The sequence below is a fragment of the Eschscholzia californica genome, unplaced genomic scaffold (genome assembly GCF_041429995.1).
Source record: "Eschscholzia californica isolate CP2 unplaced genomic scaffold, dmEscCali1.0.p SCAF_2, whole genome shotgun sequence".
NCBI lineage: Eukaryota > Viridiplantae > Streptophyta > Magnoliopsida > Ranunculales > Papaveraceae > Eschscholzia > Eschscholzia californica.
In genome coordinates this window covers 61,146,525-61,166,645 of record NW_028238309.1, presented here as the reverse complement: position 1 = coordinate 61,166,645, position 20,121 = coordinate 61,146,525, and the positions used below count along the sequence as shown (strand labels likewise).

Genomic DNA, 20,121 nt, shown 5'->3' with positions numbered 1-20,121 from the left:
AAAAATCCTTTGTTACTTAAGTGGCCCATTTTGATTTATTTGTTTTTTATATTGCAGCAATAATAAATTACAGTTGGTTATTTATTTTTATTTTCTTTTAAAAATTGGTAAAATTTCAACTAACCATGAACTATCTTGTACCATTTTTAAAACAGGATTTCATGTTTTTTTTTTTTTGTCAAAAAGACAAATTATCTTTTTGTCTTTTTAAGCGTCATATATAGTTTGGAAATAGTCTTGAAGGACAATTCTAAAAGCACTCTCATTTCTAATGTCGAAATTGCCTTTAGAATCTTAGCTTGCCAAGCTTTGCAAACTGGTTTGTAAAGCTTTGCAATCTGGTTTGCAGAGCTTTGCATTCCAGTTTGCATTGCTTTGTAATCTGGTTTGTCTTGCAATGACTTTGCATACGCTTTGCAAAGCTTTGCAATCTGGTTTGCAGAGCTTTGCAAATTAGTTTGCACTACTTTGCAATTTGGTTTGTCTTGCAAAGCTTTGCAATCTGGTTGCAATAACGTTAGTTTTGTCTTTTTTCTATATTATATAATTTACAAAAAATGTCATTGAGAGTTGAAGCCTACAAAAAGTTGATAAATATTTTTTGACTCAATTTTTTTAGGGTGTTTTGACCAAATTTTCCTTTTTAAAAACCCTAAAAAATAAGAAACTGATGAAAATTAATAAGACATATTAGATTAGATGGATCATTTGGATTAGTGAACGACAAACTGACAATTTATTATGCGGTTTTCTTTTTTTTTTATATATTTTTTTTTGCATAGTTTTATGAGATTAATGCAACACTATTTGTTAATTTTTTTTTTTTTTTCATTCCAAGTCTTAATAGTAGCTGTTCAACAAAAAAAAAAAGAAGTCTTAATAGTAGCTTGCTTTCATAAGAAGAAAATCATATGTACCCTGGTTATAATTGGAGACCATCATTTTGTAGAGAATAGTAGACCAAACTGTCATAGTGACCCTTTACTCCACAATGATTTAAATAACAAAATAAAAAGATAAAAAATATGAATGAAAATCCAACTAATTGATTTGTAAATATATCTTAGGCGGATTGTTTCAACAGTCCATATAACATCACATGATTTACAAACTTCTTCCAAATAAAGTTCACACCAATAAGGTTTACAAGTTAACACCTTTTATTCTTACTTGGACATCTTACGTCACGAATAATGGCAGAATCTAAAATATGTGCAAATTATTTTTCTTCGGGATAACTTGGACATCTTACATCACGAGTCTTTGCGGCTTGTAAATGAGACATGGTCAAATTGAGTACAAATTCAATAATTTAGGTCAAACTATAAACCATATTCACATTTGTTATATTGGCAAAAAAAAAAGGAAAAAAATTCTTTTCCTTGTCTCCTTGATCCCTTTTCATATGTGAATCAGATCTTTATTAGGTCATGCTTGAGAACTTTTTCTCGATCCTTGACTAATAAGTTCTCTCAACCAACTTTCGGTTTTGACTTTCACATTTAGTAAATTCGTCAATGTGAGAGATGGAAGGATTCAAATGGTAATAAGGCTTTGTTGAGGGAGGTAATTCAAAATGCTAAACTAGAAAGGGATGTAAAACAAAAATAGAGATGTTAGAAAGAAAGTGTGTCATAAAACAGACACAAAAACAAGTATTATATAAGAGATGGGCATAGGGAGATGATTCAATCAAACACAAAAAATAAAGTGTGAGAAATTTTTTTGTGTTATTGTTTTGGTGAATAAGGCAATATGTCTCAAGGAGTAGATCAAATTAATAGACCAAGATTAGTGGTGAAGAAAATTTTAGCCAAACCTCAATATGAAGGCCAAGGTGCTGTTGTTAGAAGAAGCATTGGAAGGTATTTTACTTCTTCTCCATGTTTCTCTTTCTCTTCTCATTATATATATGCATGGGTAGCTATTTGATGTGGAATATTTCCTTTTGATTGGGTTTTCAGGATGGAAATGAAGTATTTGGATCCATTTCTCTTGTTAGATGAATTCTCTGGTCTCACTCTCTTTCTCTCTCAATCATAGATTGACATTTTTTTTACAAGTTAATTGTAGTTAACATTGTATGGGGCTTGGTGATTTTGCAGTTTCACCTCCTGCTGGGTTTCCTGACCATCCCCACAGAGGTTTGTTCCTCTAAAATCTTTGTTTGAGAGAGAAAGTTCATCTGCTCACATGGTATATCTTTTTCAACCCTGAATTGTGGGGTGGCAGAATCCCGACAGGTTTAAGTGGACGAATATGATTATAGAGTGAAATAGATCACATTTTCCTATCTAAACCATGTCCGTTCACCTAAACTGGTCATAATTCTGCCTACCATGGGGGTCAAGGAGAATAATATTTTTATTCTAACTTTTAAGATTCTTTTAACTTTTCAGGTTTTGAAACTGTTACATACATGTTGCAAGTAAGTTTTTAAGTGAAATATTTATGGTAGTGTTATTTCAAATTGAACTTGTTGAGAGTTGAAGTGATGGTAGTTTGTAATTTCAGGGTGCTTTCACTCATCAAGATTTTGCAGGAAACAGTGGTACTATTAGAACTGGTGATGTGCAGGTACCAATCTCAAATTAAAAAACACAATTGGGAAAATTTTATTTCCCCCCATTATGTTATCTTAAACCTCTTGAAACGACTAGAGTGTCGAACAAAAATGTAAGATATGGGTTTGACATCAGGTCGAGGGTTGATGTGGTCGGCCCAAATTAAACAGACATGTGTGAAAGAGAGGATGCTAGGGTGAGCTAGACCGACCACATGACAGCGCCCATCCTGATGTCGACCTAGATCTTCGGACCAAGTATCAACTTTCGAAGAAGAATACCCATCTTATGTTAGGTTTAGTATCAAATTTTTTATATTTTCCCTATACTGTTATATACAGTGGATGACAGCAGGTAGAGGGATAATTCATTCAGAAATGCCTGCTGGTGAAGGCATTCAGAAAGGTTTACAGCTTTGGATCAACCTATCTTCTACAAATAAAATGTAACAAATCCCTATCTGCACATTATGATCATTTCAATGAATTACTAGTGTAATGCTATTATGGCAAGGTATCAAGAAGTACGAAGAGAAGATATAAATACTTCTCTTTGTCCAAGTAAGACTATTCTCACAGTTTGAATTTTACCACAGGATTGAACCGAGGTACCAAGAAGTACGAAGAGAAGATATAAAGACGGTCGAGAGAGACGGTGTTAGAGCTCGAATTATTGCCGGAGAATCAATGGGTGTTAGATCACAAGTATACACCATGACACCAACAATGTATCTTCATTTCACTCTTTCACCAGGTTCTGAGTTGCATCAGAGTATACCGGAATCATGGAACTCCTTCATTTATATCATCAATGGTGAAGGAACTTTTGGTTCTTTCAGTTCTACTACAGTTGGAGCTCATGTTGCCTTGATTTTAGGTCATGGAGATGGACTTAGTGTCTGGAATAAATCAGATGATCTTCTAAACTTTGTATTGATTGGTGGGGAGCCCCTTAATGAACCTGTGGTACAATATGGACCTTTTGTTATGAATTCACAAGAAGAAATCGACCAAACGATCGAAGATTTTCAGTTTTGTCAAAACGGATTCGAAATGGCTAAGTACTGGAAATCTCAGTAACTGTATAAGAAAGAAAAACACAATGGTTTCAGTTCAAATTACTTACTTATCTTACACTCTATTTATAGCACTGTCTTTGATTTAAGCACCCTCTAGACCACAACCCTAGTTTCAAATGGTAAAATGTTTTCCCTCTGCACCGACTTGCCCTAGACCACCCCCAGGCTTCTCTATCTTGGCCTAGTAAATATGTAAGACAAGGTATGGAAGGTATTCCTAAGCAATGTGGGACTATTTGCCTCACAAACGAAACTTCCATTTCGCACCATGATCCTAGAGACGTCTATAGTGACGATTTCATTCATCATAACAAGAAGACTACCCTCACAAAGTTCAAATTACTCTAATTGCTTTGTCGCCTTTTGTACTTACAAGCGGGGTGTAAACGAAGCGTAAATGTAAGAGGGTCATGTAACTTTTTCTATATGTTACAAGGAAAACACATAAAACCACTAAACAGGAAGAAAGTTCAAACTCTAAGTACATTAAGACCAGATACCAACTAAATCCATCATTAAATTAAGAATGAATTCTAATCTTCGAAATTCAAACTCATTGTACAATATTGTTAATGGAGATATGAAGTATGACTAGGGTTTGCACCTCAGACAAAGGAAAACATAAAGAAAAAAACGGACGATTTAATTCATTCAAATAATCTTTCTTTCAGTTTGTACAATAGTTATACATTGATTTACATTTATCACTCAATACAATAATAATATCGTGTATTAAAAACATATGAAAATAGTTCTTATATGCAGATTTACAGGACCTTCATATATAAAGATTCATTTCTCACCAATAGCAATGACAAGCTCCAACCAGTAGAGTTTGCTCAATAAGTTTGGATCAGGGACAGTTTAGTAATTAGCATAGCCGTAACTTCTAGGAAAGGGGATAATATCTCTAATGTCAGTAAGACCAGTAGAGAAGAGAACCAGTTGATCGAACCCAAGACTGAAACCAGAGCTTTTAACTGTCCCATGCCTTCGGAGATCTAAATACCACTCGTACTGTCTCTTTGGTAAATTGAGTTCTTTAATCCTGTACACAGTCAAAAGCAATATATTGCAGCATGAGTGAATAAAGTTAGAAAATTTCTGCTTTTAACCGTTATGAAATCTCACCAGCTAATGTGGTCAAGAGTAGGAAAGGTGCTACATATGGTTTCAAGTTTCAAATATTTTGTTTTTGTGTCGTTGCCTACCGGAGAGAAATAGTTTTGGTTTCGTCTTGGTGTGATTTTGTACGAAATGTCTTAGTTTTGCAACCAACAACGAAAAGACTCCAAGGTTGGATGGAATTCGTATTGAGATGGAGAAAAATATCGTTACCTTTTGTTGATGAAGTTTATACGCTCCTCCTTCTGGCTACCTCTAATCAAAGTTCCAGCCTATAAACAAAAGCCCGATAATTTTTAAACATAATTACAAAATTACGCCCATGGTAATTTATTTGTTCTTTTCTTTTGTCTCAAAACTTGCAACCTTACCTTAGGTATAACTACATCAATGGAGGCAACAGTTTTCCCGTCATCATTTAGGCGCATGAAGAACGGCTTAAGTTCTTTTGGGTAGTTGTAAATTATAACAGGGCTTTTGTAAATCTCGTCGGCTAAATAACTGCAAATTGATAATAAGAAAAGGTAAATACAAAAATATCGAAATATTTAGTTGCTCATTTACGTATCTAATATAGTTATTGAGCCATGATACATTTACCTTTCGTGTTCTTCTGTTAAAGCTACACCCCATTCAACTCCTGTTTCAAATTTTTTATCTGTAACCTGTTGAGATTGGACAACTCAAGTTAATTTTGATCATTACTAATGTCTTTGGAAACTTAGGTTTTAATTTTTACCTTCCTAAGAAGCTGTACTGCATCTCTATACGTGATCTTCGCAAATGATCTTGATATAACGAATTGAAGGTTGTCATTGAGGGTTTTGTCGATTCGTTTTGACGCAAACTTCAAATCTTCAGCACATTTTTCTAAGACCCATTGACAGATAAACTTCAAGTAGTCTTCCGCACAATTCATTACATCCTGAAAGCATACCAAAAAGAATTGCAAATATCAGAGAGAGACAGAGAGAGAGGAAAGAAAGTATAATTCCTCGAAAGACCCAGAGTGGGAAACTACTGAAACAACTAAAATCATATCTAGTACCTCCAAATCGGCAAAAGCTAATGCAACCTCAACCATCCACGTCTCTGCAAGATGCTTTGTCGAGTGAGATTTCTCTGCTGAGAATGCGGGTCCAGTTGTGTAAACACTTCCAAGGGAACTTGCATAAGTCTCGAGGTGAAGCTGACTCGAAACCGTCAGATACATTGGGCTTTGAAAGAAATCTTTAGAGAAATCCAAGTTTCCAGCCACAGGTAAATTTCCCTTCTGTGTTTTTTCACGCGCTTCTAATTGTGAAGCAAGTTCATTGGCCTTCTTAAGATCTTGAACTGCAAGTGCCAGTGATTCCCTATTGCTCTCAGTTCTCTTTAGCTCTTCGATTCTGTCGTTTTTCTCCTTAATAGCAGCCTTAACCACATCAAGGTTAATATTATCCTTCGCGACCTTAGATTTCTCTATCTTATCTTCTTTCCCGAAAATAGTTGTGACCTGAAACTTCTCACTAAGGCCTTTTGAATCGGTGCTTGTGATAACGGGCATGTGGACATGAAGGAACCCGTGGGTTTGGAGGAAAGTATGAGTTCCATGAGTCAGAGCATTGCGGATTCGGGTAACAGATGCTACCTGCAAGATGGGCAGAGTATAAACTATAAGATTTCACCTTATATCATATAGTATTACCACTTAATTCTTAAGTATAGGATAGAAAAATCACCTTTGCTGATTTTACATGTTGAAGAAAAATAAGATAGCATGATAAAAAGAACGATTATTACATCACAAAAATAAAATCTTCAATGTATGAAGTACGAAGAGACGTTGGGATATCATGTTTTAGATAAAGTGAATAAAAGAGAGTAATTTGATAAAGGAGTTACCGTATTTGTCCGAGGTCGGAAGTGGGAATACCCTCGAAGAACATCCAGAGATAATCTGGTCTTTGACAATGGATATTTAGCAGAATCAACAGTCCCGACATGCATAATTTTCTCCACCACGAGCTCTATATCACGCTTTCCTGGTATTGATGCCTTCTTTAGCGTGCCTTCAACCAGTAACGAAGTTCCGGTGGGTGTGAACCGGATGAGAGTATCTCTTGACGAATCTAATACAATCTGAAAACATCAAGAGTCAGACAAAGACAAACATTTTGAAATCTGACTCAAGACAGTTCATACCAGTCAAATTTCAGATCTGACTACGAAATAAAACAAATACCACTAAGGTCTGAGTATTTGAAATGAAAACCTTCGATCTCATCAACTTTGATAAACATTTTAGCAAACAGATTGTAAGAATTATCAAGAAACACTGAATAATCAAAAAAAGTTAATACCTGAAGACTTGGAATACAAGACCCATCACTAATTTGCAAGTAAGCAATTGAAGGTATAGGTTTAGCTGGAATTGATTCCAATTTTCCACTTCCAGGGCTATTACTTGAATTCAAAACCTTCAAAAATGCACGAAAAAATGGAATTCTAGATTGAATAAGTTCTACACAGGTGACTTCTTTTTGCCCTTTCATTGATGTTGATGGGGCTGATGGTGGTGGTGGTGGTGATGATGAAGATTCAACTTCCTTTTTTACTTCTTTGGATGATTTAACCCATCCTCCAATTACAACCCTCTCTCCAATTAATCCCAAACCTCCATCTTCACGACCCACAATTGTTTTCAGAAGAACCCTTTTTGAGTATTTATATTGAGCTAGTACTACCTGGTTTTCCCCTCCGGCTTGACCTTCTTCAGATGTCATTGTTGAAAAAAACTAGTAAAAGAGATGGAAACAGAGTATTTGAGAGTCTGGGTAGTTGTTGTTTTTGTTGGTGATGATGAATTGATGATGATTTAGTTTGGTTGTGTGGGTTGTTTTTATATGGGGAGAAGATTTTAGAGAGAGGGTTTAAGGAGGAGAATTGGATGAGAGATGATGCTTTACTTGGGAAAGGTTTTTTAACAAGAGATTCATTTGATTATGGGGGAGGAGTTTGGCGGGAAAGAGAAGGAATTGTTTTGAAGTTGGGTATCTTTGAGAGAGAGAGAGAGAGAAGTGGAATTGGGTTTGGAATTCTTGACCGTTTGGTTTTGAGAAAACGACTAATGGAAAAGAAATACTACTATAAAATTAAGGTTAATTTGACAGCTATTAGCACTTCACTCCCAAAATAAAAAAAATATTATGGTGTTAACCCCTTATTGACTATTTTCCGTCATTTTCTCGTTAAATGGTTGTCATTTTCTCGTTAAATGATTGCTAATCCTCCATCTTATCCAACGGTGAACAATTTACAATTCTAATGAATGAATTTGTACTTGCGTTTAAAGACGCCTCCCCAAAATGCTATAAGGGCATCCCGTTGTTGTTTGACCATAATCAACACCCGACACCTATAGGCACTCCCGACTCGAACTTACCAGTCCGAGGCTCAAAGCTTTGCTTCGGACTGGCCCAGTCCGAAACAGGGGACAGTCCAGTCTAGTGGTCTCAGGCTAGCCCAAGCCGAGGCCATCCTTTAGACTTCGGACTGGTTAGTCCGAAAGAAGATAGAGAAAGTAGATCTAGGGTTTCTTCATTAATGGTTTGGATCTTCATTAATGGTGGGGTTCTTCACTACACTTGAAATTGGACAGTAGATCTAGGATTTCTTCATCACACTTCCGAAATTGGACAACAGATCTAGGGTTCTTCATTACACTTTCAAAATTGGCTGACAAAATCTAGAGTTTTCATTTTGTGTTTAAGTAGGTTTAAGATAGAGAAAGTAGAGAGAGAAGGAAACCGAGAAAAGATTGAAAATGGGTTTAGAGTTTAGGTTTTAATCTTGTGTTTAATATTTTTGAGATTAATGGATTTTAGTTGGTTGATTTTAGATTTCGGATTGGTTTTTAGATTGAAAGTAGAGAGAAAAAGAAGAAAAAGCGGAGAAGAGGGAGGTCTCCTGAGCACCCCCTATAGGTGTTTTGGGAGACGACTGCACAGGGGAGGCCCCTACAGTAGTTTTTGGAGGCGCCTATAGACGCTCCCTACCTTATTTAATTTAATGATCAAAACTCAAAAACATGGCTTTATGCAAATGGGAAGATGAAATTAAGGTTGCATATTGTTGGGGTAGTCTTAATCACCTGTATTGGTAAAATATACTGTATTTATATTATTCATATTAAAAAAACTAAATTTATTACATAAGAAAATATTACAAATTACCAACAAAACATACAAGCAAATAAAGAAAAAAAGCCAAAACAATAACAACTTCTTGAAGCATCACTTCACTTGAGCACAACCTAACTAGATTCACCCTTTTTTTTTTTTGTTGCAAACTAAATTCACTCTTTTTTTTTTTTGCAAACTAGATTCACTCTCAAACAACAACAAGCTTGTGAGACTTGTACAAATATATAATTAGGTACTATTTGATGAAAAGGCGCAAGCAGAGATTATTTATGTACACACACCCTAAAATCAACCATCATTACGACAATATTTAAACGCTCATACATTTCAAGCAACCTCCATACGTAATTGTGTGGGTAGTCTGGCTACTGGGGATTGAAACCACGCCAATCGTAAATACGAGATAACATCGAAACATCTTGTGGATATTTAGCATCTGCATTTAGAGAAAAAGGAAGGAATATCATGAGCTCAATTAAGCCTTGCCTAAGTGATAAGGAAAAAAAAGGACTATTTAGTGTTTAATGAGACATAGAAAATATGGTTGTGGCAAGTGATGTTATAAATTGAATGGGTTCTAAAAGTCCACACAGAGAGAGCGAAGTTTTACGATTAATTAAGTAAATAATATTTAGGTCATCTACACTAATCGCCCATTAGTCTCACACGGGATAAGCCCAACTGCCTCGAGTGCTCGTGCCACTCAACAAAAAGGCATGTGTTAGGCTCAAAGAACATCACAACACGAGGGTTGCATACTAAGCAGATGGGGCGGGGAGCCAGGGTCAAACCCAATATATCACATCCAAGTAACTCGATCGAGTTTTCACTAATATATAATATAGACAAGAAGAAAGAAAGTGCATTACCTTCATTGGAGTATAGTTCGGATAGAGTTCTGTAGAGATCACTGATATTCAATTTCCTAAATCCTGTATTCACAAATGGTATGTGTTTGATCTTCTTCCAATCATCTCCAACATTCTCTTTAACTCTATCAGTGAATTCATCTGGCATCATAAACAACTTCAACTCTTCGATTTTGCTCAAATGTTTCAATCCATCAGGAAGCATTTTCAAACGCCCACAACCTCCAATTACTAAACATTTCAGGCTAATCAATGCTCCTTCTTCCACAACCCATTCTTCTAATCCATCCAATGCACATAATTGCAGAACTTGTAGCTTAGGAAACCCACCTTTCGAACATACCAATTTTTCTCCGACATATGAATCAAATAATAGTTCAAGAATTTTTAAGTTTGGCAATTTCTCTAGTACCTCCATAGGGTCATACTCGAGTTGTGACCTTGACAAAGTCAACTTATTCAAATTTGGTGGGAAAACATCGGCCATGCAAGGTGGTTTCGATAAGATACCATCTAAGAGTAACTTGTAGAGGAACTTATGGTTTAAGAGCGGCAACAAGTTCGGGATTTCTTTGCTGCAATGCAACTCCAACATCCGAAGATTGTACAATTTCTTGATAGACTCGGATGTCTCATACTGGTATTGAGCTAGAGATCCTATTATTACTAGGTTTCTAAGTGCTCTTAGTTGCCCTAACCCACCACCTTCCATCCAACTACCTGAAGTCATCCTCAATGTTTGAAGATTTTTCAAATTATCAATACCTAGACCATGAGTACCTACGATTTTACCGTTGATTGAGATGCACGGAAATCCATGGACATTTAGATGTCTAAGTTGGGTTAAGCTCCAAATTGAACTACTCGGAATTGTTTCATGGTTAGTAGTTTTGATATCTAGACATTGTAGATTTACAAGTCTAGAAATGAAGCTTGGAATCCTATCAAGATAAGTTTTCTTCAAACTCAAGTATTTTAGATGTATAAGGTCACCTATTTCCTCTGGTAATGAAGTAACGAGTTGACCGTCGAGTATGTCGAGTTCCAAAACTCGTAGTAACTTGAGACTTGCACATAGAGATTGGTAGAAGGGTTTACCTTGAACTGTGATTCTGTAACACATCAAAGAACGAATAGACCTTGTGTTGCCGAATAGAGAACCCCAATGCTCCACCTTGTCAATGGGAAAATGACCTTCATGAATAGCAAGTCGACGAATCTTCTTTGGGTTTGCTATGCCTACACCATTGCTCTTGTAAACTTCAAAAAATTGTTCTTCTCTAGCCTCTGAGATGGCAAGGTCACGAAGTAAGTCGTGGATTCGACATGCTTTTACTGTTCCATCGGATTTCCTTCTTGCCACTTGGATCATACTTCTTTGAATTAGTTCCTCCATGTAATCCTCTGCGACGTCTTCCATCGTTTGTTCTCCTCGACTTTGTATAAATCCCTCTGCTATCCAATAATGAAACAGTTTTGATGCACGGATTTCACGATGTTCGGGGAAATGACCCATATAAAGAAAGCACGACTTCAAATAATAGGGCAAGTCATAGTAGCTCGAAGCTAAGATCCCCAAACACGAGCCAGAACCCGTTCCATGAGTACTTAATTGCCAACTTACACTGTTATATACTTTAGACCATGCAATCTGTGTCTTACTTTTCCTCGATAATAGTCCTCCTAGCACCACAATTGCTAATGGCAATCCTCCACATTTTGCCACCATCTTTCTTCCGAGGTCTTCCAATTCAATAGAGAAACTATCCTCTTCAGGCCGTCCTAATGGAAAGATTTTCTTGATGAAAAGTTCCCAACTTTCCACTTCATTTAGACAACGCAGTTCGTGGAGTCTTTTAGAGGGATCTACATGTAAGGATACATCTTTGTTGCGAGTTGTGATCAATACTCTGCTTCCGTTCTCCTCGTCAGGGAAAGCGGTGCTTAAATCGTTCCAAGCTTCTACACTCCATACATCATCTACCACAATCAAGTACTTACTACTTTCCAAACACTTCCGAAGCTTCTTCCTCAATTCCTCCTCTGATTCCTGATCTTTACAAGTCACCTTCAAACTGTTCAATATGCCCAGCAATAGCTCCTTCGTTTCGTATCTTAGTGATACATGGACCCAAGCAAAGCAATTAAACGATCTTCTTATTTCATTGCTTTGATAAACTTTTTTAGCTAAAGTAGTCTTACCAAGACCACCCATACCCACAATCGAAACAACGACCCGACGTGGCTCACCACCCATTAGCAGAGACTTAACTTCTCTTATGCTATCATCATTACCCACCACATTAGATGATTCCTCGACTATAGGAGGTCTCTTTTCCTCAAACATCCGATTCCTAACCGAAGATTCTCCAGCCGAGTCTAATCTTTCAATACCGAATTTAGACCTATTCAAAGTAATTTCCTCTATCCTTGTATTGATGTCTTGTATTTGATAAGCAAGCTCATGTAGAATAGGTAACTTTTGTGTGCAAGTGACACACCTAGTGAAGTATCCCAAAAACCCACGTTCTTTTCTTCTTCTTTTGTAGTTTTGGCAATTGATCTTGACCATGAATTCATCGATAACATCCTCGGCAAGAAAGGTAACTTCTCGGATTTGTGTGACCCAAAGATTAATCCTTGCGTTTTCCCTTCGATTAACTTCAGCAGCTTTTATGAAGACAAGCATCCAATCAAGCTTATCTTTAAGTGACCTTACTTGTCTATCCACACCAAAGATTAAATCTACTTCTTCAAATAAAATATCACTCAGTTTTTGTAAGAAGTAAACAACAACAGCTTCTGCCATTTTCTCTGCAATCAAGAACAACAAGGAGTCAAGTACACTATAAATACAAGAAACATATAATAGTGATTACTTTTTTTCCGTGCTATACTTTATTCTTTTATCTATATTGTTGCTATCAAAGAATAATATTCAAAAAATGGTTGGTTAGTGCTTGACTCCAAAAGTTAGAAGCTTAATCTTTCTTTAAATTTATTTGTAGTTGGTCAGTCAATGGATTATTATTTTTCTAATACGACTTGCACGATCTAACCGTTCGTACAAAATTGAATAAGACGGATAAGTGGTTGAAGATAGATGCTTTGATCACTTAAGCATTTTGTCCATAATTTGGGTGGATAATCATATGCAATGTTCATCCATTATGAGTATCCACCCAACTTTAATTTGTCTATTAAACTTGTGAAATGATGATAAATGTACTTATACAACTTATCCAGTATAACAGTTTTGATAAACGGAGTAAAAGTTCCCTAATAGTCCCCAACTTTTAACCTACGTTAGTGGAGGTCTAAATTTCTTATTCCCCTATGTTAGCCTGATGGCTGCTAAACAACTACGTAACGAAGAAAAAAAATTACGACGGGTAATCTATAAAGGAGAATAGAACTTCTAAATAAGAAAAATAGTGAATATAAGGGGCGAAGATCAATTAATAACTACCGAGGGTGTGAACGCAATTACCGATTAGAGTTTAGGAGGTAAAGTGAAAACCCCTTTAAACATTTACTAGAGTGTCTAGTACGTTTTCTAACCATTAGTATCAGGCCACAAGGGTCAGAGATTAGGGCTGGAATCAGGCGGGTATGGACGTCCACGGACACTTGAAGCATTGGGTCGGCGGGTCAGGCTCCAAACTTAAATGGATATTTAGGGTAAACGGATTAATCAGGCAGACACTTTTGAAATTTGCCTTGCCCGTCCAAGCCCATTAAGAAACTCGGGTAATTCGGGTATGAGCAGGCGGGTACGGGTCAAGCCCATGACCTAAAAAAATTGTTGTTGCCTCTCTATTTACAAAGCCTCCAAACACCTTTCCTAATTTTAAAGAGGCAATGTGCGACTATAATTAGAAGTTATTTGTGTTTTTCCTAATGAGAATTTTATCCCTCATTAAAAACTAAAGAAAAATCTCATGGAGTTGTGATAATATAAACTTATCCCACTCTTTGCCTCCTCAAAGCGAACCAAACCTTACTTCACTAACCCACTAGGAATTCGCTTGGGTCATTGCAAAGCAATACATTGGATTTCGTTGTTTGAGTGGTTGCTCTTCAGCATATTGTGTACCATCTCAACTGGGCTTAGCAACATAGATTGTTGTGCTTCATCAACCAAAAAAGTTGATGTAATTTGGTTGGGTATCATCTGGTGACGACGCTAAGTGGGTGCGCGGGCATGGGTGGGTGTGCGAGTAAAGGTTTTAACTCATGACCGTCCACAAAAACTTGACAGGCTGGGCGGGTTTGGCCCGAGACGGGCGCGGGCATCCATGATCTTCGTTGAGCTCGGGTGCTCGGGAGCGGGTTCGGGCCCATGAACATAATTCCCACCCTTAGGTCAGATCCTACAACCCGAAACCCTTAGACCTTGACTAGCTCGCGGGTGAAACTCTACTGAATTAAGTCAACGGTCAGTCATTCCCTCCCAGAAAAGATCTAGAGGAGTGACGTATCCGACAAGGTTCGCGTCGTAGTGCCGCTGCGGCATCGCCACTGTGCTTTCAGGAATCACTACCATCCTCTCTACCCTTTCTCTGACTCTCTCTACCCTTTTCCTCACTTTCTCTCTCTAAAACAGGTAACATATTTATGAGAAAATTGCTAAGAAAAGAACAATTACTAAGAGAGATGTTCAATTTGATGACCCAAATTTGAGTTCAAAATTAAAGTAACCCCTTAAATTGAAGACTAATTGAAACTCAAAAATAAGATTAAAGAAGTGATTAGAAAAAAAAATCACCTTGATGACGTTTGTTTTTGTGGAGATTCATTTGTCAAATTCATACCCCATTGCCTTGATCAACTCCCAATTGACAATCAGCAACTCCCTTTTGGGTTTTCCGATTTGGAGAAAGAATTAACAAAATCTAAAGACTTCCAAGGATAGGAACTCAAAGAGAAGAAAACTAGAAGACCCCAATTGGCCAATTATTAGGAGAGATTTAGACATACGATCTCATAGAAGTGGACTCTTTAATGTTTGGGTCATTGATACAAGAGCTTTTGTAGTTTACCCCAATTTAATAAGGGTTCATTCCTATTTGGTCCCCTAGTTTCTGTAAATTCAAATTTGGCTCCCTATTTTCATGTACATGTCATAACTACCCCTCCATTAATATATTTTTAAAATAAATTTAGTTAGTAAATATCTCTCTCCACCTCACTTCTACCACACATCCACCTCACATCCCTCTCCACCTCACCTCTTTCTTCTCCGACGAAGGTTGCCGGTCGGAAAATTTTCAGGCCGGCGACCTTCAACATAAATAAAAAAAAAAATTTAACTCTCCTCTTTCTCTCTCTAAAAAAAATCCTCCCTTCTCTCTCTAAATATTCCGGTCTGGTTTCAAACTAGACCGGGATTAAACAACCAGACCTTCAAGATCTGGTTTTTCCGGCGTAGGAGAACCCCCTTCGCCGGAATATTTAGAGAGAGAAGGGAGGATTTTTTTTTTAGAGAGAGAAAGAGGAGAGTTTAAGGAGAACCCCCTTCGCCGGAATCATAACATAATCAGACTAACTACAAGAAGCCATGACACCCTAATACATCAAGATAAATCTATAACATTAAAAAGAAACTTATGACCAATAAAACTTTAAATCTATAATACGATTTCTTTGAAAACTTAATCAAAGAAGCAAAAAGAGTAAAAAGAGTAAAAAGAACAAAAATCTTACCTGAACGGTCTAATTCTAAATACCTACTAAGTTGTGGTTAAATCAAACTATTTGTAAATACTAAAAAATGTATCAACAAATAGCCAGCTCTGAAAATAGCTCTTAGTAGCTCTATAAATACCACGGTGTCTCTTTTTCTTCATCTTCAACCTGTCAAGTTCAATGGATTTAGTTTAACAAAAAAAAAAAAAAAAAGTTCAATGGATCTATGTTAATAATGTATATGATTTATCTTTTTCAAACAATAAAAGTAAAAAAAGTAGAAAGGGAAGGGGAAAACCTTCACAAGTCCAAAGTGACAAGTGGATTTTGGCTTTTTCATGTCGAATATAGGTTACGGTAAGTGGGGTTGGTGGTTGAAGTGGTGACTATGAATATGAGGAGGTAAAAAAGAAACTTTAAGAAAAGAATTGGGTTTTTTAAATAAACTGGTCCCCTTAATTAATCTTTGGAAGAAAATTCCTATAATCTTTGGAACAAAATTCCTATGCCCCAAAGCAGCAGCCACATAAAAGAAGAAGAAATGACAACAAAAACAAAAAAAAGAAGCAAAAAAATGCTACTCCACACCTTTGGTTTCTATTTCATCTTTTAGAATCTTCTTTTAATAGATAAAATAAGAAAGAAGAGCAACAAGCCACAATGAGACTTGGAAAAACTTTTTCTTTCTTGAGTTCAAAGGAAAAAAATCAAAAAGAAAACAAAAGCTCAGTTGTTGTCTGTTGAAAATTAGTAAAGAAAAAGTTACTAAAAGACAACAAGGATACAATACATAATTAAGAGGAGGGGATTCACTTAACCAAATGGATGGAAAACTTGGATGATTTTAAACCAATGAGTCTCATCATAGTTGCAAGACATGCCTTGTTGTAATTCTGCCCAATGGTTTTTTTTTTTTGTTGAAAGGAACAGAAACAGCTAAACAATGCTCTGAAATTCTAAAACATCGATCTAAATACGTGATTCCGCCTAATTAGTTGATTCTTCAACTTAGAGGAAAAAAATGAATGGGATGAGTGAAAGAGACAAGTAGGGATGAAGAAAAATCTCCAAAACATTTTTAAAAAGTTTGAGAGAACATGAGAGGAATCGGTAGAAAAAACATACTTATAAAAGTAGAAGCTCCGGAACCTTTTCCGGAGACACAAATTGACAATTTGCATAATATTTGATCGCCGACTATGCATCCAGAAATTAGCAAGACAATCATAGTCCGTTTTCACGGAACAAAAAAGAATGGCTAAAATATCATAGACGGCCACGGTCCATACCTCCTTTAGTGGCTAGACACTTACTGGTGGTGTGTCTAGAATGTATGAAGAAATTTGCGTTTTGTGGGTTTTTTATTCTGAACTTTCTCTGTTTCTATCTATAAAATTTAAAAACACTCCAATCTTCTTTTCTCTTTCTATGAACATCAATCATTCTCTCCTAAAATTTGATATTTTGTTATTTGTTCTTCTCTTTTTCATCTCCATTCTCATCATCGTCTTCTTTCACGCTTTTATGAGCAGGGAAAATTTGGCCAAAAATAGTAGGCGCCTACAGAACCCAAAGTACGAGTCGTTTATGATAGAGATTAGAGAGGCACTTGGAGGCGTCTATAGTGTAAATGAGGTGGCTTTTACTTTTCCCCAATGTTCAACATGTAGACCGAAATTTTATACACAAGGTTTTTGCTATTCACACGCCGCTTTTCTTTTTCAAATTTTGGTCGACTACCACCACCAACACGACCTACCGGATCACCATCACTATCAACCAAACCACCACCGACCACACCACCACTATCGACTAGACACCACAACCACCACGGTACATACCACCCCCTTCTCCTTGTCTTTCTCTTCTTCTCCTTCACCGATGCTAGAATTTTGTGTTTTCTTCGTGGACTTGGTTCAAAGAAATTTATAGTGAATCTTGATGAAGATTAATAGGCTCCTTTTTTACAACAAGATCCAATCTAAAAACACCCAACCCAAGGAGGAATCACCCTTACACCCTGAAAAGTTAAGGATTAGATTTACCTTTATCTCCTAAAGATTGACTAATTCATCAATATGCCCCTTCTAAAGATGGGGAGCTATATAAGGCTCCCTAAACTACTCCGTTTTAAAGATTTTTTAGACATATTTTGGTTTCCATTTTTGTCATTTTTCTTATGGCCACGGCTTTGGGGAATAAAGAAAATTCTCCGGGGAATAACTTCTCGAGAGAATCCAGATTTTTTTGAAAATTCTCCGGAGAATAAAGTTTTATGGAGAATACAGAATACATTTTTTTGAAAGTTCTCCTCTATTTCATCTGTTCTCTCTGCCACTTCATCTTTTCGACACCTCATCATCTTCTCCGGCGAAAGTCGCCGGCCAGCCAATTTTCCGGCCGGCGACCTTCAAACATAAAAAAAAAAATTTATTATTATTTTCTCTCTCCTCTCTCTCTAATTTTTTTTTTTCTTTTCTCTCTCTAGAACAGATCTGGAGAGAGAAGGTATGTTCTCACGAACGCCTGTGAACACATTGGGCCTGGGACGAGGCAACATACATTGGAATAAGGAGCAAATACTAAGGTGTGTTCTCACGAGTGTGATGCATTACCCCTGTTGTATGTATGATATTTCTCTGTTATATATATGACGTTGTTAGATGCCTTCTCCATCAAATATTATTTATCTTATACTATAAAAGTGTGAGACAGATTTTTAGCTATTACTTGTACAAATTAAGTCGGATGCAATTCCAACAAAAAAAAAAAGTCGGATGCACATACCAAAATTATGGTTTTTTTTTTTTCAAAAATATGCAGACGTCATCAAGAGTATTGACACTACATTAAACCTTGGATCAGAATATTTTAACATCAACAGTTAATAATCGAGTACCGACGATGACCTTAGAAATCAATTATCCTGTGTTAGCTGTTGTAAGTTAGTAAGAGATCGAACAAATTATAACCTTTCAGATCACTTCTTATTTCTATCATATCCACTAGTAAACAGAAAAAGGCTGATCTTTGTGATATTATTTTAGGTCTATATTTGTATTCGATGAAGTTAGATAATGACAAGAGGGCCAAATACGTCCAAAATGGTTAATGATCTCCTGGACAGAACAGTAGAGTCCTATACCCTATTCTGCTGTCAGACGGTAGAAAAGCGTGAATTTTGAATAAAAGGAACAAACCTGATACATTTACTGTTATACCCTTCACTTTTTTCATTAATCTGTGATCAAGCCCTACGATTCATGACCCAACCGTTTATCCCCAATTACGACTCTCTTTTTATATTATAAGAAATTCAACCTCCACTCTCTCACCAGAGTGATGTGAAAACGTCTCACTTGAGCGTGAAACACATTGAGAGAGAATATGTTCAAATAAGATTTAAAACATTAGTGGAACGACTGGGAGAGAAAGCAAATAGAGAAATAAAATTTTGTCTATTTATAAGTATGAGGTGGTTCTATAGACGCCCTTTATTTTTAGCACCCCTTCAAAGTAAAAATTAAATTACTTTTGTTTGATCCACCTTTCAAAAGTAATTTTACATGGCGCCATTAGATTTCTCTATAAAATTCTCCGAAGAATCGAAGAAAAAGCAAGAAAGAAAATTTTAATAAGCTCACCGTTTTTCATTCTATACACTCACGTTAAAGGAATTCTTGTGTTAGCATCAAATGAGATGCGAGTGTATAAAATAAAAATGGTGAGTGCATATAACATTTCCCAAACAAGAAATAATGGGAGACACTTCTTTCATAAGATCAACTCCAACCTCAATCTGCTTTAGGGCAAATTTTTTTTTTTTCATCTAAAATTTTCAGCCTAAAAAATTCAGCTCCAAACCCAGTTTCCTTTGTAGCCGAAAATTTGAATTTTTCTTTTTTCTACCTATCCGACAACCATGTCAAATTTCTCATTATCTATCTATAAATGCAATTCTCTTTTTCTACAAACTTATCAAACTCCATCTTCTTCTTTCTCTACCAATTCATCAAACTTCATTTTCCATATTCTTTTCTATACCTTCAATCTTTCTCTACAATGATTCTCGATTCTACTTTATTGAACTTGATGTTTGAAGACGATGAATGAGCTCGACAAGGGGAGGATGACGATCTCAGAATGTGTGAGTAGTAATCATCCTTGGATTGTAGAATCACATCCAACGACTGGATGTAATCCCCAGATGACTTCAGCCGACCTTAATCCTTGGATCGGCTGAAGTGGTCGGTTGGAGCTCAGTCCAAGTCGGCGGAGGTTGGAGTTGCTCTAAGAGCGCTTTAGATTTTCCCTTTGACAAAAATATAGGGGCGCCATTAGAATTTCTCATAACGGGAATATGGAAGTTTGTCCATTATTGACGTCGGAAGTACAATCGTCTTTGTCTGAACCAATAAACTATCAGGATTTTGGTTACCTACGTTAAATTCTTTGTCAATAATGAAACAGACAATACTGCCCTTGCGATATTCTAGTAATCATGGTTCGATAACCAGTCATTACTTATAATGTTTCAGGATCAATACGTCATTTTAATTACAAAATGGTACTCTCGTGAATAAATTTAATAACGAAGGGTATTTTCATTCCAT

At 36.4% G+C, this 20,121-nt stretch overlaps 3 protein-coding genes across 3 annotated transcripts; 1 reads left to right on the top strand and 2 right to left on the bottom strand.

The window, feature by feature from the left end:
• The first annotated feature begins 1,647 nt into the window (after positions 1-1,647).
• On the top strand, positions 1,648-3,697 carry LOC147559900 (pirin-like protein). Its single transcript, XM_086661856.1, has 7 exons — positions 1,648-1,865; positions 1,965-2,014; positions 2,106-2,144; positions 2,400-2,428; positions 2,515-2,577; positions 2,906-3,009; positions 3,160-3,697. Exons 1-7 carry the CDS (start codon positions 1,756-1,758, stop codon positions 3,641-3,643), a joined length of 879 nt encoding a protein of 292 aa, XP_086517982.1. The 5' UTR covers positions 1,648-1,755; the 3' UTR covers positions 3,644-3,697.
• Positions 3,698-4,264: 567 nt separating this feature from the next.
• NS2 (asparaginyl-tRNA synthetase 2) lies at positions 4,265-7,893 on the bottom strand. The gene is made up of 8 exons (XM_086661855.1): positions 7,110-7,893; positions 6,652-6,888; positions 5,816-6,397; positions 5,507-5,692; positions 5,368-5,432; positions 5,139-5,268; positions 4,981-5,039; positions 4,265-4,690 (listed from the first exon to the last, which is right to left on the bottom strand). Exons 1-8 carry the CDS (start codon positions 7,530-7,532, stop codon positions 4,507-4,509), a joined length of 1,866 nt encoding a protein of 621 aa, XP_086517981.1. The 5' UTR covers positions 7,533-7,893; the 3' UTR covers positions 4,265-4,506.
• Positions 7,894-8,904: 1,011 nt separating this feature from the next.
• On the bottom strand, positions 8,905-14,867 carry LOC147559898 (disease resistance protein RPP8-like). The gene is made up of 3 exons (XM_086661859.1): positions 14,589-14,867; positions 9,821-12,634; positions 8,905-9,387 (listed from the first exon to the last, which is right to left on the bottom strand). The coding sequence occupies exons 1-3, from the start codon at positions 14,617-14,619 to the stop codon at positions 9,317-9,319; spliced, it is 2,916 nt and encodes a 971-aa protein (XP_086517985.1). The 5' UTR covers positions 14,620-14,867; the 3' UTR covers positions 8,905-9,316.
• Positions 14,868-20,121: the final 5,254 nt, after the last annotated feature.

Coding starts and splice junctions, on each gene's coding strand:
- LOC147559898 (XM_086661859.1), bottom strand. CDS start 14,619: ATGAATCTCCACAAAAACAAACGTCATCAAG. Junction 12,635..14,588: donor CAAAAACAAACGTCATCAAG/GTGATTTTTTTT, acceptor TCTTGATTGCAG/AGAAAATGGCAGAAGCTGTT. Junction 9,388..9,820: donor CGAACTATACTCCAATGAAG/GTAATGCACTTT, acceptor CTCTAAATGCAG/ATGCTAAATATCCACAAGAT.
- NS2 (XM_086661855.1), bottom strand. CDS start 7,532: ATGACATCTGAAGAAGGTCAAGCCGGAGGGGAAAACCAGGTAGTACTA. Junction 5,040..5,138: donor TTGATGTAGTTATACCTAAG/GTAAGGTTGCAA, acceptor TTTTGTTTATAG/GCTGGAACTTTGATTAGAGG. Junction 4,691..4,980: donor ATAAACTTCATCAACAAAAG/GTAACGATATTT, acceptor GACTGTGTACAG/GATTAAAGAACTCAATTTAC.
- LOC147559900 (XM_086661856.1), top strand. CDS start 1,756: ATGTCTCAAGGAGTAGATCAAATTAATAGACCAAGATTAGTGGTGAAG. Junction 1,866..1,964: donor GTTAGAAGAAGCATTGGAAG/GTATTTTACTTC, acceptor TTGGGTTTTCAG/GATGGAAATGAAGTATTTGG. Junction 2,145..2,399: donor TCCTGACCATCCCCACAGAG/GTTTGTTCCTCT, acceptor TTAACTTTTCAG/GTTTTGAAACTGTTACATAC.